This window comes from Morchella importuna, assembly GCF_003444635.1.
Source record: "Morchella importuna strain M04M26 chromosome Unknown Morimp01GS003, whole genome shotgun sequence".
In the NCBI taxonomy this organism is placed as follows: domain Eukaryota; kingdom Fungi; phylum Ascomycota; class Pezizomycetes; order Pezizales; family Morchellaceae; genus Morchella; species Morchella importuna.
In genome coordinates this window covers 165,431-192,166 of record NW_025763400.1, presented here as the reverse complement: position 1 = coordinate 192,166, position 26,736 = coordinate 165,431, and the positions used below count along the sequence as shown (strand labels likewise).

Below are 26,736 nucleotides of genomic sequence, written 5' to 3'. Positions count from 1 at the left end.
TTTTTTTCATATCTTTTTTCTTTTTTTTACTCTCACATTGCGTAGGGCGCGCGGGGAGAGTAGGCGGCAATAACAGGCGTGTGCCTCGCGCGTGGAGGAGGGATATCAAGATGTTTTTGAAATTGGAAAAGGAAAAGGAGAACGAGAGAAGTGGTGGTGGTGGTGGCTGAGGCGGGGAGGAGGAGAAAGAGTGACAAGTGATGACCAGCGCAAGTAGTGTGTAGCAAAAGTATACACCAAAGTACACAGCGACGTCATGATGAGTTTTTCCCCGACCAAAAAAAAGATCTCGTTAATTTTAATAACCCCCCCCCCCCCTCTTTCACCTGCTCCCTCTTCTTACCCTTTTCTTTTTCTTTTTATTTACCCAATACCTTCTTTCTTGTAGTCTATATAGCAACAATCATCAATCAGGGCGAGTGTTTAGGGAAACGGAGTGCTTCCCCCTCATTGTCTTGGGTGGTGTTTGGTAGTCTGGATTCCAGTAGTAGTTTACTCTGCTGCAGTGTTATATCATGATCATGCGGTACCTAACGTTAACGGTCTATTATTGTTGACTTGGGCAGTCAATTGGTACATGTAGTAATTAGTGGTAGCAGGGGTCCAATGCTATATTGCTACTAGAGTCTACTACAATATTATCATTACATATGTGATTGTGACTAAAAAATACATGTAGTCCTTATAAGGGTTCCAAACTACAAACCTGTACTTTTTCTTGGAGCCATTTTTCTAAACTCTACCTATATGGACGAAAAGAGTTCATACTACACTTTATGTTCTCACTTCTCGAGCTCTCGATCTCTATTACTCCAAAGATCATCCCGAAAACGGACAGCCCGTCACACACACAAGGCGTTGGTTTTGCCTCGAACTCAAAGAGGCAGTTTCGACGTCTTGTGTGACCGGCTATAGAAATTACTTGGGACGCCTTGCCACGGTCTGAATTAGCACGCTGCCAGAGGATTGGTGCAGGTTATATATAGTCTAAACGGCTATCATAAACCTAAGCGCTCGCCTATACACATACCTCACCCACTCACAAATCCGAACTGATAAAAAGAATTAAGAATTGCCAATTGCCAATTGCCAATACCCCACATACACAGCAGAGGGTTAGGTTTATTCATCCCGCAGCGAGGGAGGGTGTGGTGGAGTTTCATGATCGTCATGGATATGTGGGGGCGGGCCGCTGGCAGGCGGGCGGGCTAGTGGTGCCAGCAAGGTTACATTCGTGGAACCGAGGCCCGGTGGTGCCCTACCGCCAAAACTCGAAAAATTGGCTATCTCCGTCCAGGGACTACCGCTTGAATAATTGGTTGGATGGCATCGATCTACATCAGAAGTATCCCATATAAGTAATTCTGATCTAGCCAATTCTTCGAGTTATGGCGGTAGTTGGATGGGAGCTGTCGGTGGGGGTCTTTACTCGGGCCAAGCATGTCATTGATGTCCAAAGTAAGGTGTGCCGAGGGCTTAGTTAACCCGGTACATACTGATTGATACTCAGAGAGGGAGAGCTGGCTGAGCTGCGATGTTGTAAAACAAGTTAAGCAACTCAGGGTCCACAGCTTTGAGGAAAGCCACGCCAGCGAGCAGAACATGTAGTTACACATCTACGACATACATGCTAACCACAACAACTACAACAATAACAACTCACTCAATCTTCCCGCTCACCTCCCTATTCCCACCGCCGCCAAAAAATTATGTACCTACTTTACTCTATTGCACGATACGCGTTGTCTATTTTTAGTTTCTCTCACGATCTTCAATATGTGACCCAAGCCCATCAAGGCATTGACCATCACGATAGTTCTTCAGCTCCACAGTCCTCTCAACGTCATCCCGGGTGCCGTTCCTAACTCGCAACACCGTCTCCTACTAGGTAGAGTGTGTGCGCCGGCTGCCAGTCAGGCACGCAGCGCGCTGTGATCTCCCATCACCAACACACACATATCCCGGTTTTTTCCTTGTCAAAAACCGACCCCTCGGAAAACCCTGCACAGTTATGACCTCAGTAGAGCGGAGCAAGTAAGCTATTCCTGTCTATCCGACTGCTCGGCATTGTGCAAGAAAGAAGATCTGCCCCCAGGGGGGGGGGGGTGTAGTGAGGTGGGGAAGCAGTGACGTCATATGACGGTTGACCTGCAGCGGTCACGGGGGTGATAATGTGACCGCGACGGAGGGTCTGGGGGAGAAGATGCAAGTGAGTGAGCCTGCGGGGTTCACGCAGTTTAAGTAGGGTTTAGTAAAACTCTAGGCGTCTTCTGGGGTCCCTTGGCGGTTGGTGCATGTGGGCCATGAAGGATCACTCGTACGAGGAGAGTTTGATAACTCTTCCACAACGCCACACCGAACACGGCCACACGAGCAACTCACGTGCCCCGGAGTAGAGTTTCTAAGACTCTGGTGTTTCTCAAAAACCCCTGAGTTATGTTCCGCAGTGACTTCCAGAGTACAGTATGGTATGGTTACCCCCGGCCGAATTGGCTCTGATCCATACATGCCGTTGCCACAGCCGTAGAGAGAGCAGAGTAGATTAACTCAAAGTGAGCAGATCTCAACCAATCTATGGCGCAAGTTAGAGTAGGTACACGCTCTTTTTTCCAAAGGGGAAGAAACTCGGCGCAATAGATAACCCCCTATCCACAGTTGGAGCTCGAACACTCCCACGGTTGGTAGCTCCACGCTCAACGACTCCGGCAAGATCACAAATGCAACACCCCTTTCCCGACCCGATCAGACAATCATCGGGTCTCACTCGATCCCATCCACAACTATTGTGGGTTGACAAAAATAACCGATCACCTCACTTCAGGTCAGAATAATTCAACAACCAGGAGAGCAATTGAATAACTTTAAGTCTCCGAAACGGAATTAGGTGCTTGAAAAGAACGGACTTATCCTTCTGACCTCGAAGGTCTCGATGTGAGGTTTCTTCGCAGGACAGTTTTGGTTGCTATGGGTGCCAGTGATCGGTTATTTTTGTCACCCGATTATCTTATCGGATGTCACTGCAATCTGAACCACGCCCGTTCGCCGCAGCTTAGCGAGGGACACGCCGAGTGGGTAGTCTAGGTAGAGTAGGTAGTTAGAAGCTAGACATACACTTGGAGTGGAGCGTTCTCGACTTTATTTCAACGACTCCGAGCGCTGGGGACGGTTTGTGAACGCGTGTGTAGGCACCCAGTCTGATAAGAGCAGGGGGAGGAGGGAAGAGAAAGCGAGAAAAAGTGAATGCGGAGATTAGTGAATTCGGCACGGTGACTTTGGGTTCTTGCCAGAGTGATCGAGTGGCATAAAAGATATGATATGTAGGGTTTTGTTTTGGTTTTTTTTGTTTTTGTTTGGGCGTCTCGAACCTGAGTTTTGATCTTTGCTTTCGCTCCTCCAACCAAATTTTCACACACAACTGTCACTCTACTCTACCTACTACTGAGATCGTAAGAAGTAAAAATTTCAAAGTGCGCCTTATGTATGCTGCTGAGTTAGCACTTTCAAGTACATTGCCTAAAGTACTCTACCTACATGCCCTGGGATAACTTTATGTATGGGGCCTAGCTCGCGTAGAATTGAATTAGGGTTTTTCAACCCCTCCACGTGAGAAAGGACCGGGGAGCGAGGGGAGGGAGGTCCAATTCAGCCGTACCTACATCTTAAATACCACCACTTTGGAGGAAAAGAGCCATGCTGACACAAAACACTGGACAAACACTTTTCCCTTCCTAGTTGGAACTTGGAACCCAACATGGAAGGCCATGTCTCAGGGACACCTTTCCTTCGCGTCCACTACGGCCACGCCCAGAAAACAGAAATCACAATAAACACAGAGCATTTAAATGCCACGACATCTGACGACGACACAAACTAGAAGAGTAGAACCGTGTGGGTCTCTCTAGAGGCATGATGGAGTGTGGGGAGTGTAGATAGGTACACGACCGGATTAGCTCTCTTTTCCCGTTCTGCCTATTGCGTCGGAAATTGGAATTGGGGTACTTCATGCATGTGGTGGGCCTCCTTCTCTAGATGGTGGAATGGGGGGGACGGGATTGGGGTCGCTTAAACATGGTGCAACATCAGGGCGTTGTGTGGAAAGTGCTTTACACCATCGGGTAAGAAAAAAGAGAAAACGAGAGTATAGTAGAGCTTCGGAGAGGGAGTGGAATTGTGGGTTATGATTGTAGAAGACTCGAAGGTTTGGACGGATTGGTGAGAGTGTTGGGCGGCTAACACGACGGAAACATGGATTGGGGGGGGGGGGGGGGGGAATTAGGATTGGGATTGACGTTGACATTTCGATCGTCTCTTGGAGAATCTCGAGGGATTGAGTTGGTCGCTTTAGGACAGCTCAGTGCTTAGGGAGACACATACACAGATAGCAATGAATAGACCATAGAATACATGGAGCTGGTCTGGGGATTATTCGCCTTTTTCTTACCTCATGCTCACATCCTCAATTGCAAGAAGGCGCACAGAAACACAGACACATCATTATCTTTCCTATCTACTAGGTATCTCCATGTAAAGTTATCCAGCGTATACTCTAGGAAGGAGGAACTAAAATACCAGCCTATCCCATCATCACATACCGCCGTCGTCGGACATCATATGCAAACATACTTTGCGTAGGTACATGTACTTATCCAGACAGAGAGGATAAGCTCTCTCTCCTTCGTCTGCATATTACCATCTTCATCTAAGACAAGCTTCTGGAAAGCCTCTCCCTACCTAGAGACGCAGCCGCCGCCTTCCTTCCCTTTTGATACTTGGCTGCCGTTGCAAATATATACACACACTTCAAGTGACATCTGCGCGTCCTCGTCCCATCACGACACCTTCGAGGCACGGCAACTCGCCACTCCTCCCTTCACACTCACTCACACTCTCTATTTTCACGTTCATTGACTCGAATCAATAACTTGAGCAGCAGCCTGCCTATTGAATCTCCTTTGTCTGTGGTTCACTCAACCTTCAAAGGCTGCCGACCGCAGCCAGAAAAGAGAGACGTTGTCACATTCAGCTTCCACTCATTTGGTGCCATTGCATTGCATTTCAGGTCAACAGCAGCAGACCTTGTCAAGTTCAACCACACTCTTTGGTCCTACAGAATCGAAACGCCCATCACTCTTTTTTTCTTTGCTCAGCCACATTTGGCCTGATCCTGTTTCTCGGTCTGTGCCTATCTGTGTGTTTAGAGGTGCTTGCTCACTCTAGTCCCCCCAAAGGGCCCTCCCACACCTCTCCACAGACCACAAACACCCACGCTTCCCCTTCCCTCCTTCGAAGACTTATTTTGTCTTTTCACGCTCTCTCCTTCACTCGTTTCCCCTTAATCCCTTCCAGAACCCCGTCTTCATACTTCCGGAGACTCGGTTCTTTACTCTCCAACCATCAATATGCGAATGCGACCCGCAACCCCGCTCAGCATTATCCTGCTGGCCGCATTTGCTCTCTTGCTGCTGAGTGTTCTGAGTACTCCGATCATTCCTGGAATTCACCTCGCCGCCTATAACGACGTTACCTTCGGGGTTTTCGGCTTTTGTACGTCGGGACAATGTAGTGGCTATGCAATTGGTTATAACACAGGTATGTCTTTACCATCGGTCGTGGAGATTACGGAGAATGGGGCAGGGGGGAAGGTCTGGCGAGAGGGTAGATGAGGCTGCGATGTGGGCTGGTTCGGTGTTATTGTGACCGCTGCTAGCCTTGCATTATGCGGACGCGATGTTAATTGGTCCATGCGACCATTGCCGTGTCTTGCAGCTCGCCTTCCTCCCCCCTCGTCCTGTCCATGCGTCAATCAGTCATCAGGAAAATTGCTAACCTAAAATCCTCACAGCATCTGGTGAACTTTCGAATGCCGACTTTTCCCTCCAGTCCAATGCCCGCAATTCACTGACACACTTGCTGATTGTGCACCCCATTGCGGCACTATTTACTCTAATATTATTAATTCTCTCGGTGCTTTCGCACCTCAACGGCCCCGCGCATTCCCCACGATACTTGCTTGCTATTCTGATTCTTTCGCTACCAACATTTGTGCTCTCACTTCTTGCCTTCCTAGTTGATATCTTAATTTTCCTACCGCATGTTCAATGGGGCGGCTGGGTCGTTCTCGGGGCGACTGTTCTCAATGCTATAGCAGGAATCATAACCTGCGGTATGCGCCGGACGCTTGTGCAAAAGGTCGCTCGTCGGAAGAGAATCGCGGAGGCCCCGCCTACAAATGGCACGGAATTTTATGCAAATCAGCCTCAAGTCGCGGCAGTCCCGCCGATTCCAGAGAGCAACATGGGCGATAAGGTGCCGGAGTTCGCTACTTTCGAAGTTGATAAACCTGTGCACGGGGAGACGGAGGGAGAGTGTATCCCATTGAATCCTAGATCGCGAGCCATGTCACCGGCAGCGCCCGAAGAAAGAGTGATGGGTGGCGCGAGTTCGTTTAACCAGCCTTCATTACGTCGTGCGCCTAGTGATAGGAGTGAGGGTATGGGCCGCCGCCGAGAGGTGCGGGGCCACTATCGAGGCCCAACCCACCGGGACAAGTAAGGGGACAATACCCGAATCAACCAATGCAATCGGCGAATAATGGTAATCCGGGACTGTATGGCGCTCTCCCACCTAGAGGATATGGTAGCCCGGCACCTGGATATAATGGTGATGGTTATAATGGTGGGCCTCCTCAAGGCGGATATAGAGGGCCTCCCCCTCAGAATGGACCAGGAATGTTCAACCCAGGCACAGGGCTAGGGCCTCCTCCGAGAAGAGGTCCCGGGCCGAACCAATTTGGGCCCCGTGGGCCACCGCCGCAAAATGGCGGGTCATATGGGGGTGGTGGACAGTATGGAATGGGGCCGGGAATGGGACCGGGACCGGGAATGGGACCAGGAATGGGAAATCATAATGGGATGGGACCTCAAGGAGGAATGGGGCCAAACGGCATGATGATGGGTGGTGGCCAGGGACAGAGGAGACCGATGCAACAGCAACCCCCGCCACAACACCAACAACAAAGAGAAAGCCGCGAATATGATTTCCCTGCGGAGCAGCCACATGTAGACGAAAGACGGGAGTTTGAGCAGACGCTTCCTGCAGCAGCAGGAGGCACGGCAGTAGGAATTGCAGCAGCAGCACCAGCAACCAGCGAGGAATATCGTGATGATGATAGGCGCGTGCAACCTGCCGAGTTGGCCGCAGATATGCAGCGGGAGCCCACTCCGCCCAGGCTGGCTGTTGTAAATGATACTAAACAGCCGTACGACAATGAGTACTACCCATTTAACATTCTAACTTGCTATTTCCCTCCCTTTATTAACAACTCATAGATATGTACCCCCACGTGCAGTATGGAATGGACAGAGCTCTGGTACTCCGCCGCCTCAGTCTCGCACGCCGCCCCCAGCTGAACTTCCTACGCCCGCCGACGCATCTCCTGCCCGCCGTGGAAATAATGCCGCTCCTCGTCCGTCTGAAAGTTACTACGAGGATGTGGCACCAGTATTCGATGCTACCCATGTCGCACATTCGCAATCCCCGCACCCGCACCCGCACCCGCATGCGCCTATGCCCGGCGGTATGCCCGGACCTATACCGTACAGAATACAGATACCGCAGCAGCAGCAGCAGCAGCAACAGCAGCAGCAACAACAGATGCCACTACGTACGTTAGAAGACCTTCAGGATGGCCAGAGAAGTCCCGCAATGAGTACAACCAGCAATTTCACAAGTATCAGTCAGAGGCCCCCAAATCCTAACTGGGTGCCAGGACCAGGTCAGCAGCCACCAATGCCGGGAGGAATGAGCCAAGGGCGGCGAGGACCGACGTCTAGTCAATTACTTGGAGGGAATCCCGACTTTGAACTGCCAACTGGACGAGCCGGAAGGTTCCGAGGTGGGGCAGGTATGGGGAGATGATTTTGAGGGCTAATTTTAGTACATATTGCGGAGAGAAGGGGTCAGTTGATATCTTTTTTGTGTGGGTTCTTTATGTTTTTATCTACTCCCTGAGAGATTTCCAGGTTGAGAGGATTGATGAGTATTGATGTCGGAATTAAGCAGACAGGAGGATGGTCTGGTACCGCGCATGTTGTTTTCTTTCTTTTCTGTCTACTCTAGGTTCTTGCTGTTCTTTTGGTAGGGCGTATTTTCGTGGTCTGCGTACACCATTTTTTTCTTTTTTTTTCTACTTGTGTTAGTTTAGGGTATAAGACTTCGTCTTATCAACGACGTCAACATTCCCCTTCTTTAGTTGTGAATCTGGTAATGGCAGATTCAGCTATTCACTTCTTTTTCTTCTGTTTTTATCCTTCTTTGTGCGACATTTCATTTTTTCCCCTTGTTCTTTCGGTTTTGGTATATGATTACTATATCATCTCTTCAACGACCAAAATAATAGCTCTGGGGGTTTATGTTGTTCTGATTTTTCTTTTCTTTTTTTCTTTCTTCATGGGGCAGGCTATTATTCTATTTGACTACGCGATTATTGATGGGAGGGGTGATGCGGATGTATGGGAGCTTAAGGGATGAATGACAGAAACCACAAGAGAACTTGGGGGTTCACATGCGCACCATAGTTTGGATATATGTAGCTATTGACTTTTTTCTATTATACTACATACATGTATTAATGTTATCCCCCTTTTTTTTGTGAATGTTTTTTTCTTTTTATTTACTTTCGGTATGGTGTGTATTTTTTTTTTTTTTTGATTGTCTTTATGCCTTTATTTCCCCCCTCCCCTCAACGTTCATGATCATGATATCGTTTTTTAATGCTGCATTTTTCTCTTCTTAAGCTTCTTTTTCCTTTTCTTCTTTATTTCAGTTATGGGCGTTCAGTTCAGCGCGTGTAGCCATAGGTCCAATTAAGTCCAATCCAAATATGCATACACTTCTTATATCACGTATCTACTTTGAATTCCGCTGGTTCCGAGACTCGAGGTGGAATATATATCGATATCGATATATATTATCCGAAATGAGATTACAGAGCATAACCTGGTAACTACAATTCTAAACTGGAGGGTCTCATCTTAATATATACAGATTATTACTATAGCTATATGATATCAAGGGGATCTCGGTACGTAATTGTGGTTGGTAAATGAGAGTTAATTAAAACTAAGATACGGTTAATTAGATGTATCATGCGGTACGAAGCCTCATGCTCACGATACTTATTGCTTCTTCCTCTTATACATACATCTATTCTCAGATATGCTCTATAGGGACCAAGAAAGTCACGGCTGCCTATATGAGAAGTATTTAACCATCCCTCAGTGCATGATGTATCTGCACTTGAAATTGACTCGTGTCCAAAGCTAAACCATTACTCTGATGTTTGGCAAAAGGAATGGACGATACGAATACGGGAGGGAAAAAATGAGTCCCTTCGACCAGAGTCGAACTGGTGACCAACCGGTAAGCAAGCTATTACAGCCGGGTGTGATACCAACTACACCACAAAGGGATTAAATATAATGACAAAATTTGATTATACCATTACTTTATCTAACCCTAGAAGGTTGGTGTTGTGAGGACCTACAGGAGATGATTAGTCACAGAGAGGTAAGTATTGGGATGACCTGCGCCTTGACTCAATCAAGAAGTAGTAACCTGATATTGATATTAATTCTGTCTTTACTAACATTCATAAGCGTGAAAAGTCCTTCGCTATTAATTATACCTACTCAGAGCTTGCTTCTTTAAGACGGTTAGAACATGCCTCTTCAAATTCCTTGAAGAAGATACACTCGATCTAGACTTGCTACTATTCAATTTTTCCGTAATAAGCCCCCAGTTCGCACTTTCGATCGCCATATCAAACACCATCTCGGCCTCCTTCCTCGTCATAAACGGGGTGGCGCCCTTCTTGACACCCGTAGCTGGAAAAGACCTTTCTGGCGAAGTAATCTTTTTAATGGAAGGGGCACGCTTGCTTTTCGTGCCAGGGGTTGTTGGTTCCTGGGTTCACAGTTGTGGTAAGTAACAAGAGCTTGTAAGAATTGATACTAAGCTAGGTTGGTCTTTACCTCAACACTTGCGGTAGCAGTAGCAGTAGCAGCAGCAGTAGCAGCGACAGTAGCAGCGACTTTCTGCCTTTTCCCTTTTGCACGTGTGTTGGGCTTCCCCTTTGTCTAAGGTATGTATGTATAAGAATTTTGCCAAACCAATATATCCATGGGCTAAGGGATACCAAAGAGAACTCAGACACATCATCATTCCCACTTTGGCCACTGGCATCAGTACTGCCGGACTCTCCTGGCTCAGGCTCCCCCTCATCGCCATGTGCCCGCTTATGCTTCGAACTCTCGCCCGTGGAAGCGTCATTCATTATGACCGCCATAAGGTTTTGAAATAGAGTGAATGGGGTAGACGATGAAGCTGAGATGTCACTATTTATATCGGATCAACTGTATGGATTCCTTCCTGCTGATGCGGACTGAATCTTTGCTATACAGGGACGTAGTATCTCTTTATCATATACCCTCCCGCCACACCTACAGGCTTCCTCTCCATGTTGTATAGACGGTTAGGAGCTGTGATGTTAGTAGAATCTCTGTTGGTATGTTTGTCGATCATCGCAGAGCTTCCAAAGAGGCTTTGAATGTGATTGAAGACGCTTGGGCGCAAACCCTTTAATTTTTGTGATGAATGAGAGCCCGAAAACCGTGATAATTGTTCACGAATACTGGTGTGTGTATTGATGAAAGGGAGGCTTCAATTGGCCAGTGGAAATCAATAGAAGCTGGGGGTTTGACAAGTTATTTGTTCATATCGACAAGAGTCTGTGCAGTCGCCACTTCATTTGTGATGGGCTAGGTTTGTGGTCTTCCTATTCCTTTGCTCGTACGCGTGTTCAGAGCTAGAGGCCAACGCTGTGATCATGATGTTGTTGCATTGATGGCAATGACGCACGTGGAGTAGCAGTATAGTTAGTACCAATTTTTAGAGTTGGATACGTAAGGTAGATGAGGCCCGAGACCCAGGATCCTTGCAATGCAACACGGTCGTTTATGGGTCATTGATTGATTGTTGATCCTGGGTTGTTGGTAGATGAAGTAATAAACTAACCAAAAGAAGAGGCTTGTGTTTGGATCGATTTTGATTGGATCATATCTTAATCAATCGGCTGCTTGGTAGTGTGTAGTTATGTTCGAATCACAGATTATCACTCGAGCAGCTTCCAAGCACGATTTCGGAGCTGAGAGCTGAAAATCTCATCCACACCAGAGAAAGAGTTCTTGTCCTACTGCTCTCCGGCATAAAGACATACAGAACAAGAGAGGCGCAGATAATGCATGCAAACAGCTATCTGGGCGTAGCAGGGCGGAGAGAAGGTTTCAAACAATTACCTCTTGTATAGTACTAGTGGCATGTAAGACCAGGCTTAAACAAAGATTGGGATATTCATCTCAGCTAAGATAGACCCATGAGAGTTTTATTTGACGAAGGACACAACATATACTTCGTATAGGTCACAGGTTTTTGCCTTCCCCATATTGTTTGTTCGCGAGCACCTAGGCGGAACACAACTAGACGACACCCGCGCCCCAACGAGCCATGCCTAGGTGCAACCGATTCTCCGGGAACGTGGAATCTAAGTCCAAATTCTAGTGTCCTACGCCTACTTTTAATTTACAAAGTCATGCATGCACCATTGGGTTCCCGTATCCGGCCGGGTCATACACACAATCAGGCAGCGCTGGATGTATAGAGGCCCTGGTGAGATATATATCATAATTGTTTGAATACTCATAAGATGTCACGATCACAGTCATTGCGGCCTTCTAGGTGACTTTGGTGGGGCCGGCGGTTTCTTCGCAATATGGCGCCGATAAACTATAAAATACTAGTAAGGCTTTATCCGATTATGCACGGCTATATCGATCTATATGTAAGGCAACAAGGCTTTTTATTTACGACTATTGCAGTTACAACCTACTTAAGTACGTCTTACTTCCAGATCTTGCCTAGGTTTGATTTCGCAGGTAGTTTATTGCTCGAGGTCACGTGAAGGGTTACTGAACCACTGAACTACATATCACGTGTGATGACTGGCGAGCGGCGTTGTTTTTTAACCAGGTACCTGAATGTAGGTACATGTATGTAAGATTGAATTATTGAAGTACATGTACCTACGTTGATGAGATTTACCTGCTATGTAATCGGCCCCGAATAATAAACTTATGATTTCGGAAACCTTAAAGATGATATTATTGGCTATGACAAAATATAGTAGGACTTGGTATTTTTCTTAGATTATTGTATCAGAATAAACCAAATTCACGATTCACCCGTACCCGGCTTACTCTAATGCTCACGCATATGTACCCCCGACATGCAGGCTTACTATTGTCCTAGTGCATCAAGCCACCTACGCCCCACACCTACCGCATCACGGCCGTGGTATGGGAGTCGACAGAGACGCACATAAACAATTTCAAAAAAGGTACCATGTAGTGCCCTATAGACACATCTAGTACAACAGGTACCTATAGCTAGTACGCATTTATTGCTGTGCCAAAGGCATGGTAAGAACCGTATTGTGTGCGACGTCACACGTGTACATAGCATCTGATCATGGTTGATCATGATTAGAGAAAAATAAGGTTCTTAGAGCTGTAGACTTGAGTATATTTTGTCATTGTCATACTATATCACTCGCTTATAAAGCTTAAGTTATTAGTTGCACAGCCGAAATGAGATACTAATCCCTAGTATACTTGGGCCTAGGCGAATTATGTAATTCCGGTGCTGATTGATGCAAGGAGCCTGTTGCTCAAATGTTACATAAGGCCGTCTCGCTAAATCGGTTGATGAAACTCTCGTGGCTATGCTGCTGCTGAGTATCTCCGGGACGTTCGGCAACCGTGACCCGATGTGCTCGACTTTGGCACCGCATATGTGACCGAATGCTTATATTTAGGAACTTTTAGAAAAGATGGATAGCTACAACCAGGAAGCGGCCCGTGTGCTGATATGCTGGAAAGGTTAAACTTAAGATAATGGCACCGCAGCCGCCTTTGCGTTACCAACAAAACGACCTAAAAACATGACCCAATGAGATCACCAAGCGATATCTTGAGCCTTGGGCTGATAATTATCACGGGATGCTTGTAGTTGGATATGTTCGCATAAACAGTTCCAACATTTGTTGGAAACTGATATATGAGTTAATGGAGATGCCTTCAAGTTACCAGCTTCTATTCCCACGCGCCTACTCCAAAATACAGATAAGAATTAATAAGCCGTTAATAATCAAAGTTAATGTTGGGGAATGCATGTATGATGAAAGTAAAGTAAACATTAAACACATATTGAGCCGATTGATATTTCACTTTTGCCAAGACTTATATTGGAGGACTTCCCATAAGCAATAGAGCACGTTCTATTGCAATAGCAGGTGGTTCTTAGATAGATCCAGTTCCCATATGTTTCTATTCGCCGGACTCGTTCCATTCATTTACTAAGGCAGATAGGGTATAGTGGACGTTTCCTAGTGAGTTCTGTATTCTAACCGAAAAAGGAAGGTGAAAGTCGGGAAATGATGCACATTGGGTGATATCTCAACCACGAGAGAATTAGTCTGTACACAAATCTATCTTGAGTTCAATTTAAGTGTGTAGATTCCTTTCATAAGAAAAAATAAATAAAAAAGGTCTGTCATCGATACTTTTTGGTTTTTTTACCACTGATTTTGGCTACCGGATAGTGACTTCTTGCTTGAAGAATTAACACCAAATGAATTCTTAGCCATTGTAGAGACGCCCTACACTCGAAATTTGAATTTAGGGAGCGTGTTGCGTTGCGCCGGGGTGTGGGTATTTGGGGTAATTGGCCGTTGTCAAACCAAAATGTGCACCACCTCCCAACACCCTGGGTACATTTTGTATAAGTCCATTGTTAGAATACACGGACGGATCATAGGATCTCACTCTGGCCTGAACGTCATTTCCCTTACTCATTCACCGCTCGGCAGGTACTACGGGAACAGGAATTAAACAACAACGCGTCGGGAAGAAATATATTAATATCGACACCATATAAACAAACTTCGGGAAAGACATCGCGGAGCTATGGTTCCCCCAGTCTTAAAGGTAACATGAGAAAAACGCCAAGTCTCGAATAACTTTTCAACCACGATTGATATTAAAAATCTGGAAAGACAAACTCTTCTTCATCATGGTATCCAGCTTTTCTCTTTCCAGATTTTTAATATCAATCGTGGTTGAAAAGTTATTCGAGACTTGGCGTTTTTCTCATGTTACCTTTAAGACTGGGGGAACCATACATGTACACCCGCAGGAAAAAAGTGAGGAAACAGCGAGTAGCGTGACAACGGGTGCCTCCAACTTGACATCCCCACACCTGCAATACAACCCCACGAGTATTCCATGGCCATGCCTTTTGACAAGTCTGGAAAGTGGATAGAGGCTACTCTGAATGGAAACATAAAAGTTATTGAAGCCCAAGCTAGGGAAGTGTAGGAAAGGCCGGATTGGGGGAAATGTATATAAAAACCATTGACAGCATACCAAAGAGAATTGCAGCAGTAGTAAAGGACTAGGGATCATAGGGGATGGTGAATATAGTTTAGAGGCCATAGTATCTATTCTGTATTTTATTGTTTAGTTATATTACTTCTTTTCATTTTTATCCCCAATTTTGCATTGGGGTTTGGACGGGTTGCACCCGCTGTTTCCTCACTTTTTTCCTGCGGGTGTACTTAACTATATGCATAGGGCCGTCATCATATGTTATGGAACAAGTATCCCATAGATACAAACCGCGCACCCTTCTGCGACATCATTCTCAGAGCCAAATTAATTACAAAGAATATAGTAAAAACATTTTCTGGGTCAATGACGAATGACCAAATCAGCCAAGATCATGCTGTCTCATCCGGATAGAATGTTGCGTATTTTCCGTTCTTCATTACTTCATGAAGAACAGCTAGACACTTTCCTTATTTAGGATTTATTCTTCGTCTATTAGTTCATGGTTATTTTTTTTCTAGCTAGGAGTCATGATGCGTACGTATGCTTGTTAGTTTTTCTATGCACTTGTTTGTTTTTATTATGTACATGTAATATATAGTGGGATGGCCTAAGGACAAGTTACAAGTACACTCTTTCTGAAATTTTCAATTCATACTTCTAGTACACGTACTCATTAATGGGACCGTTCAGTTTTTTCTAGGGCAATAAATGCGCATTCGCCATTGAATCAGGCTCATCATTGGATCAAAGGACTATATATATATGTATTTGCAGCTGCAGCAAGAGATACATACTGCAACCGCAGATGTTTCCTTGTGCAACGACTGATCATTAATCTTCCCAACGTTATTTAGAATATCGCATACGGCGATGAACATATCGGCTAAATCCAGGCTTCAACGACAAACTCTTGAAATAGGTGGTACTAGTACTATCAACTACAAATGCCATGTTCCCTGCAGGGCCAAGCAGACTCTTAAGACGAGTTGAATTGAGTATATTGAAGGAGAAAGCTCTAGAACCTGATATCCCTAGTAAGGCCAAGGCATCTTAATTGTTCCTGCCAATATCGGACAACTGACCCCAAAGCCAAGCCGTCTCGTGGGACCGTCGGCCGCTTCCAGGTCCGAGATCTCCGGTGCGGTGCTGCCATCAATAGAGCCGCGAGATTGAGAATCCACATATTAAGCGAGCGTGCGGAAAAAACAGACTACTATGCACGTAAAATCTCCGTGTGCAACGGGGGTCTTGTCCGAATTCAAGATAGACTTTACCCAGGGGCTTGGATATCATCTGATGGCGGAGATCGATTCCGACAATGTTAATTGGGGAGCTGAAGGTTTTTAATTGATTTTTCGGAGGAGAGTGTACAGTCCCGAATATGTCACTTCGAATGAGGGGAAATGTCTCCTGGCATTGCTGGGGTGAATAGGTACATCATGTACTTATAAATGCTGGCTGCCAATGGAACTTTTGATGTGATCTCGATAGACATTCGATCATAAAGCAGCAGATATGAAGTATTCAGCACTTTTTATAGTCTTGAGTGCCGTGCTATCGCCTGTGTTGGCACAGGTTCCGGTTTATGGGCAATGTACGTTTTTTTTAATTCTCCTATTGTTGATATTTGAACCGAAATAGCTGATACTTCATCTCTCAGGCGGTGGGGTAACTTATACAGGATCAACAACATGTGCAAGCGGATCCACCTGCATCAAATATAGTGACTGTAAGTGAAATATCTAGATCTGTCATTGATATACGAACGCGCTCTTACACGTTCAGACTACCATCAATGCGTCCCTGGCACCGCAACAACTACCGCAGCTCCAGTAACAACTACCACCCGAGTTACTACTACTGTGGTTCCAGTAACTACAACCTCCCAAGGGGGTTCTTCACCAACTGCTTCCGGTGTAGTGACGAGATCTGGGACGACATTCATGCTGAACGGAAAGAAGTTTTATTTCGTTGGATGTAAGTTTGAGTTCCCTAAGGAAAGAACATGATAATAACAACCCAATAGCAAATTCATACTGGCTTCCTATGCTTGAGAATACAGCAGATGTTGATAAGGCTCTTGATGATTTTAAGGCTTCTGGAATGGATGTTCTTCGTATATGGGGATTTGCAGATCTCACCAGTGGCTCTGGTACTCAAACGGCATTCCAGGTAGGTTTATCTTGCGATTCTGAAAAAAAGATTGAAGCCAATCGTTGAATTCTCTAGGTCTGGAGCGGCAGTACTCCTACAATCAATACTGGAGCCAATGGACTCCAAAGACTTGACTATATCGTTGCTGCAGCAAGAGCTCGAAACATTCGCCTTGTGATTCCGCTCGTCAACAACTGGTAGAGGACAATTGAATCAAATTGGGTTTATTAAGGGAAGAGCTAATCTTGATATATATATAGGCAAGATTACGGCGGTATGGACCGATATGTCCAATCAATGTTGGGATCTGGAGGCCTACATGATGACTTCTACACAAATGCGAATATCAAGGCTGCCTACAAGAACTATGTTAAAGCTGTGGTTACAAGATACAGTTCGAGTGAACCTGCCATATTTGCTTGGCAATTAACGAACGAGGTATATCCTAATGTTGTTAGGGATTTTGCTTGCTCATTTTTAGCTAATCATAATTAACCAAAGCTTCGCTGCAAAGGGACTCTTGCGGCAAGTTCATCTTGTAACGCCGCAACACTTACGAATTGGGTAAACGAGATGTCCACATATATCAAGTCACTTGACCCGACCCACATGGTTTCTGTCGGTGATGAAGGTTTCTTCAATCGTGCAGGAAACTCTGAATGGGAGTATGGCGGTGGAGAAGGGGTAAAATACCTTTCAAATTCAGAATCAGATCAGTTAAAGTTACATTTGACCTAATTGATTTATTTAGGTTGATAATGAAGCTTACCTCAGGTTGCCTAATGTCGATTACGGAACTTTCCATCTCTATGTTAGTGCTTGGAGCAAGACTTATGCATGGGGTGATCAGTGGATCAAAGACCATGCTGCTGTCGCGACATCTGTAGGAAGTATGCTACCTTCCTTCGTGTTTCCAACTCATAATGCATAATACAGCACTAACCAATACTATCAAATTTAGAGCCCATGGTTTTCGAGGAATATGGCGTTACACGCTCAACTGGTCAGCGTTTGACCGTCATCCGCACCTGGCATGATATTGTGCTCGCAAACGCAATTGCTGGTGACATGTAGTATGTGTTCCTACCTATCTTACATCATATCATGATCATATACGTCACATTTTTAACATCATTTAGCTGGCAATTTGGAGCTGTTCTCCCGATCACTGGAAGGACCCACGATGATACTAATACTATCTTCACGGATGACGCTGAGTATAACGAACTTGTGGTACAGTATGTTCCACGAATGGAGGCGAAGAACGCATGAGATCAGCCCTATCTCTTCTAAGGAGGTGTAAATATGCAACCCATAGGGTTTAGGCGCGAATAATTGCCCTGTGTAGTGAAAATGACAATCCTTGTAGAATCTGAATGCTCAGTTCGACTATCTCAACCTTCTGCATCGCCGAACTTACCCTATGAGTGATGCTCCGTCGGGAACTACCGAAGATCATGATGAGCTGAGTTAAAGTTTCCAAAGGGCTTCTGCGCCTTGGGTTTGGTGCGGTGGTCTGGTGCGGCATTAACACATCGAAAGGTCCGCCAGGAAGTGATTTCAGCCATCATTCTTATGTCTATGTATGTGAACTGTGACTCCGTTATTTCGTGATTTTAGTAGTACAGAGAATGTAGTGTGAGCTTATCAGTGATAATTGGTTCGGTTCCTTGGTGCTCTTTTCTTTAGAAATTTAAGAAATCCGTACGACGTATCAAAAGGGTAAAAGCAATTCTGACTCGGGGTGAAACTACACGAGAACCTCTTATATTTAACAGTAAGTACACACATGGACCAGTATATGTAATTGCTTTTCATGTGTACTCAACATTCCTGTTATAATTTACTAGAGAAAATTAACTATATTGGCGTGGTGTGTACGGGGTGCATAATCATCCCACACACTCCCATTATAATGAGTGTAACAGTTGAACGGGATCAATCTTATTTGTATGGGCACAGGTAGATTTTGGTAAATGCGAACTTTTGTTTGGCTGAGTTCGTAGATTCCAAAAATACGTGTTCCCCAGAGCACAGTACTGCAATCGAGAGACCGTTTCAATATCGTGGAACCACTACATGTGCCTGCATTCCTCCATAGAATGAATTTGGCGAACTGGTAACCAATCAGGTCATCTCTACCTGCGGAACGAAGACTCGCGAATCATCAGGCATCTGGGGTATATTGTTATATAACGTGCACTTGCGCGCGCCCATTCATTCTCCTCTGTCGATCTTTATTTACCCAAGGCGTTTTTATCACAGACCATCCATCAGATGAGGCAAGGCAAGGCGTCTTTGCCGTCTTGACTGGGGACTTCACGATAGATACCTCATCTCACCCTGTATTTTGAATAGGAGGAGAAGGAGTATTGTGAGTCGCTTGTCTTAATCAAAAGCCCGTACATCGTTCATCCCTGGAATGGCAAACGGCAGAAACAAATCCAACCACATCAGGTACACATACCTGCTCATAGGGCAGACATGCTGGGGTGCATGTATGTAGATATGTATGTAGATCTGCGGCACAGTTTGGCGACCCCAGGGGTATCTTTTCCCTTTTGCGTCACTTCAGCCCTATGGAGGTACCGTCCAGTGATTAAACTCTGCTACTTGTGTAGAGCTGCGTTATGTGGGAAGAAGTTGGAAGCTGGAATTGTGGTGGGTATGGTGATGATAAGACAGTGGTGGTGGTGTGGTGGATATATGATTCATTATCGATATTAGATTGGGGTCAAAGGTAAGGTCACAGCTATACCCTATAGTACACGCAGATTACGAACTCATATAGCCTGCCAGGAAGAGTGTACTTAATTTCGGAGGAATGTGCGGAATTAATGGCCTTTTCAGAATGTTAATTAAGTAAGCAGTATTACACTACGAACTGGGCTACCAGAAGCGCTTACCTGGGGTCAGCCTCGGTAAAGAACGATCCAATTACTAATTTGCTACGCGGATTATCTGTGAGCTCAGATGGATTTCAAAGCAAATCGACTTCGGGGGTGGTCGAGTAGAAGTATCAGGATATCGGGTTCCGGACTCGGTTCCAGACCAGTCAGTTCGAGTTCCCGGCCGTGCCGGCCCTCGACTTTGTATAGACGGAACGTTAAATAATTTGTGCTACAAGAATAGACGCTTGTACCTGTAGATGAGCATAGAGTCCCTGGGGACGTTACTTGCCAGATTTTTTTCTGTGTCCAGCTGCTACGAAGCAACGGCCCTAAAACTTCGTGGATTTGATAGATATTTGGTGAGATAAAGTCGTTGCGACTCTTCCGTATCAGGAAGAATAGGTTCGCTGGACACAGAAAAAAATCCGGCAAGTAGATGTATATGTAACTACATGTACATACATGCTTAATGGACCTAATAATAACATACATGTAGTTCTCCATCTCCTGTCGATGCCATGTGTAACCAGTACTTGTATTCCCACGGTTGAAAGATTGGGAAATAACAAAAGCAAATCCAGAAACTGCATACATCTAGGGTCTGCGATGTCACCTAAAACGGCGAGGCGCAATGAAGTCAGATCTGATCTCCGAGAATCTGGCCAGATGATATCACAAGCCCAGCCACACCGCCATAGGGCAGAATCAATCTCAGTATTATCAAGCTACAAATATATATATACGGGGGTTCGCATATGGTAGTCCGCACGGGCCAGGCGGACAAAGGTTCGACCGGACTTGGTGACATGATATGATTCCCTCACTAGACGGAAGGTTAAAATGCACCGAGATGTATCCGAATCTACCTTGCCTCGGCTCCGATAACTGTCCAGGTATTATTACTCAGGCTGGATTTGCCCAATCATCCGTGATTTTAGGTTAAATGTGGGGAAAGAGGAGGAGGGGGCTGTGGTGAAGATATAACAGGCGATAACTTGGGTTAGGTGGGAGTCTCTACCCCATGGCCAAGTCCCCGATATATTGGGCGAGCGATGGAGGGATGGCTGGCCGTTGTGCTTGTTACTATAAAAAGAATCCCATCACGATTCTAACATTCGTCTAGGGAAGGACCTAAAACGGGTACCTACGTCGTTATGCACCAGCTTGCAACCACAGCGTGGAGCAGAATTCGTGGTCAAGCGTTTTCGGCGGACAGCCGGAGCTAATGGAGTGTGAAGCTCTCGGGACGGGAGTGCCGAACGTGCAATTCCTAGCTACATACTCTACACGACGATTCCTACTGGTAGAAGGGGCATCCAGTCGATAAAGTGCACATATCAATTGGTGAGAATAGCACTTGGACGTTGGGGAATTCTGGTGGCTTACTGTGAGGCTTGAGGCTTACAGCGATAGGAATGATCTATTGTATGGCGAAATATCTGTGCACGACGCCACGCCATACAAATTTAACCCCCATGTTTTCCCATTGATCATTCATATCGCTGTATGTAGCTAATCACTTGGACCCGTCCGGAGTTGCGTTGCTGTAGCTATGAATCAACACAGTCTGGGCATGAAACCAGAGCCACTAGTCGAACGCGTTCTTCGGCTAGCTAGCGTCATCGCGGATACATATGATGTAGCGTTGCTGTACCTACATGGTAGTGCTGTAGGAAGAAAGACCTTTAAAATCACATCGGTCCGAAAATATAATTATCGTCACCTGCATATTCTGCCTTCAAATGCATACAGGTATTCACATTAGGCATAACCTTGTTGAAGTTGTCTCATTCATCCAAGACTGCCTTGATCTGGATTAGTGATCTAACAATTAAGGAATCAAACAGCTAGCCCCACGATATTTTTGTCTCCACAAGATGCAGAGCAAGTTAATCGAGGCAGAACAGTAGGCTATTTCCGTTCGCTTGACCGTATCTGTGGGGGAGTTGGGAGGACGTTGGTACCCGCTGGGGTAGCTAAATAGGTACATTATGGTTCGTCCTACTGCGAACATCGTTTTCGGTGGACAATCTGAAACGTCCAACCCCGTACAATCTGAACCAATCGATAGAAGAATTCACTCATGCGGTTCAGCAATGCAGCGAAGAAGGAAGGAAGGAATAAAGAAGGATTCGCAAGAACGGACCAGTCCGGGGGTATCGTCGGTTATTACACAAGGTCTTCCTGTGCCATTTCCCATCTCATCTAACAGGGTAGTTTGGTCTATGATGGGCCATGGGGGGTGTGTATGTAGTCCCGTTTGCGCCGCAACCATGCAGGTGAAAAAGATATTTTCGTCGTGGCGGAGGGTTGAGGACCGGCAAGCTAAACTGACTAAGTATCCTTGCACTACCTTTATCTTTGCGGAAGTAGAGGGGAAAGACGTTATTCGAAAAGAGGAAGGAACCTTTTGAAACACTGTTGCTTTCGTATCATATCGCTGCGATTAAGAGTGGGAAACACGATAGACTATAATTTACTCGGTAAGGTGCAACAAAGCTGATCACTGCTAATTAATCAACTTGCAAGTGTTTCTTTGAAACTGTGTACCCGTCGATACTTGACCCCTCTTTGCGCTGCCACAAAGATCATGACATTCTAAATATGAGAATATCTATATCTCCCTACATGAAAACTAAAACACTAATCAAGCTTGATTGTAAAGTATCTATAAGTATATACTCGATATTCAGTACTAGAGACCGGTACTGTGCTATCATGCGAGAACCCTCTCTCTCACTGTAGACTTTATTAGGTATGTCATCACCATCGTTTGATATAAACAAAGTAGTACTATACTATATAAACGTATTCCAGGATATATTTGAAATCCAGGTTCTATAAGACCTGGAGTTACCAATGAGCTAAATAAGGTTGCCCCGATCTATGGAGAGTGCTTACCTCAAGCCTTTCTCACTCACTCTCAAACACTATCCACCCCTTAAACTAATCCTGTTGTGTACTCCCATAGCCCATCATTGCATGCAAACATGCATATGACGTTCTGCATGTTATTGTACAGAGCACATGTAGTCTATTTATGCCGGCCAAATGCGGGAGGCAGAACCAAGTGGATGCAGGCCTGGGCAGCTGCGATGGGTGTGGTGGGGGAGGAGGGGTGCAGATCAAACTCATTGAGATTCTCGCTAGAACTACCATACATACCAAGCTCTTTGGATCCTGTGCACACATCCCAGTCATCATTCCATTTGTGCCATGTGGGTACGATGCACCCTGCCGGGGGTTCCGCGATCTCGAATGTATCTATTTTTTGAAAATGTTAGGATGAATATTGCTTCGCCGAGAGGCACAAGTAGTGGTACCAGGGTTCGATGGTGGAGTGTGCGAACAGAATGCGATTCCCAAGTCTGACCCAGATCAGGAAAAATGCGGTAGATATTGCCATGCACAGCTGTGTTTAATCGATATCGATAAAGACCATGGCTTGCCGGTCTGCCACTAACCGAACAGAGGGCCTTCGGTGTGGATTGGGCCGCTTCAACACCGGTCCGGTCGTGCTGATACTAGTACTAGATATCCCGAAATCCCCACTCGCTTCTGGCGTAGAATGGTCTGTGCCGCTGGGTTTCTATATCTTGGTTCCAGTCGCCGTGGGGCTTGGGTCTCAACTGCTATTACTACCCCACACTAGGAAAGACCGATATTTGGTTAGCATGAACGGGCTTCGCCATGTGGAAATCTCATGACACCCTCAAAGATTCCTTGAGTATTTAAGATTTAAAATATAACAGAATGGGATTAGGCCGCATGGAGAAGTTCCATACGCCCCATGAGGAATTCGAATAATCACAGCTGAGTATATGATTGGATCCAGCTGTGACAGAAAATATTTGGGGTATTAGTCAACGATTCTCCACGATCATGAACTTTCTTCAGAGATTTAATTAAAGATAATATTTTCCGAACCATAGCCTCACCACATAGATGCAGATGCACACAAAGTATACATAGATATTTTCGAAACAAAAAAGAAGAATTAAACGAAAAAAAAAGAGAGCAATACTCAAAATTAAAGCCTGAAGGCTTCTTATTGTGGAAACGCCATTAGTTAACGCCCCGACTATGCTCCAAAGTATACTACTAGATGGGTGAGATAAAGCTTCATTTGTCACGAATGTGCTGAGAATGATATGATTTAGTAAGTACATGTACTTACCATCTAGGCAGATACTTAGGCATATATGCATGTACTCTTCAGGCACCGACCAGAAAGCTCCTTGAGGGCCCACAAAAGTGGTGAAGTTAGTCAATACACCAATAAAAACGGCATAGCGTGGCGTCAGCCTTATACTCTAGGTTCCTCTTGGGCGTGCAGTTTCTGAAAAGAAACGGAGGGAGTAATATGGTTGATCAATCTGGGATGGAGTGACCGGAAGCTAATACTGTTGTGTGGTTGTGCTGTGGTACCTAGTGCACCAGAACTTGACCCAGTCATCAAGACATGGGGGTAAATGCTTACTGTTGGGGTCGGCAGTACACTTGACCTTGGACCTGCTGTGGGCCCGCCCCCATTTGGGGCCCTAGGAGGTGTTTCATTTTTTATTCTTAGTGATACATGCTCTCTCCCAACGCGCTTTATTGATTGCGCCACGTGAGAGGCGGGGGACCCACGCTTGCTCTCGAGAAACCCAACCCAGCGCTCTGTTTTGGGAGGGAGGCAGGCAGTAATACATGCTTGTTTGAGGAGCGGGCTCTGCATTAAAAAGCAATTCAACCAGAGAAATATAAAGATGGGCCTGTCGTCTTCGGTCATTATCAAAAAAAAATCATCACTACATTCGCATCACAACTCTACATTCAGAACACTCAAACCATATGTTGCATTCACAAATCAACGACAAATTCCAACAATCATCTACAATGGACAATAATTGGGCTATCCGGTCATCTAAGATGAACGGGGATCGTCATAGTTCGCCTTTCACATTATCATCTTCTCGGTCGTCTTCATATGAAAGCGTTGGGGAGGATATTGACGCACTTGAGATTGTTACCCCAAGAACTTACTCACACTCACCTTCTCCCATTCCCCAGCAACCCACCGATGCCGAGCTTAACCCATGGCTCTTCCAACTTTTCCCAGAGACTTACGCAGATGGAACCGCCTACTCTTCACACCCAGCAGAAATTCAATATATTGCAGGTAGCGATGCAAGCTCGCTATACTCAGGATCGAATTCCACCTCAATTATCGGGCAGCCAATGTTGAGCAGCCTGGGATCTGATGAGAACATTTTCTCATCTGCTGGTAACTAGCCCGCCTTTGACTTGGCTTGTAGTGCAAATAAAAGCTAATAACGAAGAATTTGAAGGTATCAACCGATCAGAAGAAGCTTTTTTCCAGAGCTATGACGATACTCAAGATTATGAGAGGCCAATGAGAGTACGATTCTCACCTTTCTCTGAATATGACTCAAGCTCTTCGGAGTATGATCGTGGCAGCACTCCCGCTCTTTCAGACTACTCACCCCAATTCACATCTCGATCACGTGCAAACTCGACAAGATCCAGCCCAACTCCTGGCTTCTCGCCAGAGCTTGGACCTGGTTCTGCAAGTGCACCGACAAGCAACCCGTCTTACTCCCATCTTGTGGCGACATTCGCTGCCCCAAAGAGGAGAAAGAGCAGGAGAAAGCTCGGCCCTGATGAAAGGCGTGAGGTTCACCAATTGAGGAAGATGGGTGCCTGCACTCGTTGCTGGGGCTTGAAGATGAAGTGTGGAGAGGGAAACCCATGCCCTAGATGCGAAAAACTTGGGGCTGGCGCTCTTTGTGTGCGAGTACACTTTGTCGACTTGGACGTCTTCTCAAAATGTAAGCAGCACTTGGCTATATAATCACATTTACTTGTCTAACAACTCTGTTTTTAGGGCTTGTTGATGCATACTCCCGAACTATGATGCACCATGTCCTTCGCTGGGCCAACTCACCCGCACGGACGGTTACAGTATCTCACGAGAAATCTCTTGGAGTAACACTCAGCCTTAACGTTTACGAGTTCATTCCTGCTTATCCTGGACAGCTCGTCTATTGGTATAAAGACGATGTTACCGGTTGGCAGTCTGTGGAAACTACTTCATACGCAATGAAGAGGGGAATCAACACCGACATCTTGGAGAAGTACATTGACGACCACACATGGTACTACGTTGAGAACTCATTCCAGGGCAATCCAATCCTAGCTGAGATCTTCCAGTCGGCTTTGAAGTACTCTAAGAGTGAGGAGAACTTCCTCCTTAGAGATGCTTTACAACTATGGACTGCAACTCAGTTGCTTATTCAGGGAGCTACTTTGCACCCATCATCCGACTCGCTTGGTATCTCACCAATTTCCTCACTCACTACACCATTGGCAGGCCAGACACCTATGCCAAGGGTACTTGCAAACCAGCTTGACCACCTTATCGAGCGCCGAATTTGGCAATTGGAGAAGCAAATTCTCTGTGAGCTCCAGAAGCGGATTTTTGGAAGGAAGAGAGAGGACTGGCTCAGGATCTTCTTGACTCTGGTGGTGCTGATGAATGCCCTTGAACGCGATTCATGGAGGCTCTACTACTGGGTTTTCCACATGGATGACGGCTATGCCTGGCGTCACCCTTCTTCTCCTCAGAGATTGATCGAGAAGAACAACATACTGGCTGAATCCTTGGCTGCTCACTTTTCCGCCATCAGCAAGGGTCTGACTCCCTTTTCTTTGGACTGGAGCCGGGAACAGACAGTTGCATTGATCGGGAACTGCGAGGACCGCCAATCAATGCTGGAGTCAATGGAAAGAATCGGACGAGGCCTGAGAAGCCCAGATCATGCTTTGCGCGTCGAGAATGTGCTCGCTCTCTACCGGGAGAGCAATGAAAGTAGTCTTGATTTCCTCTATACTTCAAAGGTCATGGTTATTTGAAATTCGCAAATAGCGGCTTTCATACATATTTAACGAACGAAACGAGAACATATTGGGAAGGTGGGGACAGTGGGATGATAGAAAACTCATACGGGCGAGCACACCGGCTCGGTATTAGATTTTTCCTTTGTACTACAGTTACTAGTTGCTTTTTATTGTTTATTTCTTTTATTTCTCTTATTTCTTTTATCATACGGGGTTGCATATAAAGGATCCAGGCAGGACTCATTTGGGGTGTTTTGGTTTTTATTGATTTCTTTTGTTTATAACGG

The 26,736-nt window shown here is 45.7% G+C and overlaps 5 protein-coding genes across 5 annotated transcripts; 4 read left to right on the top strand and 1 right to left on the bottom strand.

Annotated features, from left to right (window-relative positions):
* Nucleotides 1–5,399: 5,399 nt before the first annotated feature.
* LAJ45_01572 (uncharacterized protein) lies at nucleotides 5,400–6,552 on the top strand (the record flags this gene model as incomplete). Its single annotated transcript, XM_046111165.1, has 2 exons — nucleotides 5,400–5,589; nucleotides 5,843–6,552. The coding sequence occupies 2 exons, from the start codon at nucleotides 5,400–5,402 to the stop codon at nucleotides 6,550–6,552; spliced, it is 900 nt and encodes a 299-aa protein (XP_045975109.1).
* Nucleotides 6,553–6,575: 23 nt separating this feature from the next.
* On the top strand, nucleotides 6,576–7,917 carry LAJ45_01571 (uncharacterized protein; the record flags this gene model as incomplete). The annotated part of the gene is made up of 3 exons (XM_046111164.1): nucleotides 6,576–7,270; nucleotides 7,329–7,708; nucleotides 7,769–7,917. The coding sequence occupies 3 exons, from the start codon at nucleotides 6,576–6,578 to the stop codon at nucleotides 7,915–7,917; spliced, it is 1,224 nt and encodes a 407-aa protein (XP_045975108.1).
* A 1,758-nt stretch (nucleotides 7,918–9,675) lies between these two features.
* Nucleotides 9,676–10,333, bottom strand: LAJ45_01570 (uncharacterized protein; the record flags this gene model as incomplete). Its single annotated transcript, XM_046111163.1, has 3 exons — nucleotides 9,676–9,963; nucleotides 10,032–10,136; nucleotides 10,196–10,333. The coding sequence occupies 3 exons, from the start codon at nucleotides 10,331–10,333 to the stop codon at nucleotides 9,676–9,678; spliced, it is 531 nt and encodes a 176-aa protein (XP_045975107.1).
* A 5,683-nt stretch (nucleotides 10,334–16,016) lies between these two features.
* On the top strand, nucleotides 16,017–17,927 carry LAJ45_01569 (uncharacterized protein; the record flags this gene model as incomplete). The annotated part of the gene is made up of 10 exons (XM_046111162.1): nucleotides 16,017–16,095; nucleotides 16,162–16,230; nucleotides 16,287–16,478; nucleotides 16,528–16,673; nucleotides 16,731–16,852; nucleotides 16,916–17,093; nucleotides 17,157–17,339; nucleotides 17,407–17,545; nucleotides 17,617–17,728; nucleotides 17,795–17,927. The coding sequence occupies 10 exons, from the start codon at nucleotides 16,017–16,019 to the stop codon at nucleotides 17,925–17,927; spliced, it is 1,353 nt and encodes a 450-aa protein (XP_045975106.1).
* A 6,500-nt stretch (nucleotides 17,928–24,427) lies between these two features.
* On the top strand, nucleotides 24,428–26,464 carry LAJ45_01568 (uncharacterized protein; the record flags this gene model as incomplete). Its single annotated transcript, XM_046111161.1, has 3 exons — nucleotides 24,428–24,815; nucleotides 24,880–25,380; nucleotides 25,437–26,464. The coding sequence occupies 3 exons, from the start codon at nucleotides 24,428–24,430 to the stop codon at nucleotides 26,462–26,464; spliced, it is 1,917 nt and encodes a 638-aa protein (XP_045975105.1).
* Nucleotides 26,465–26,736: the final 272 nt, after the last annotated feature.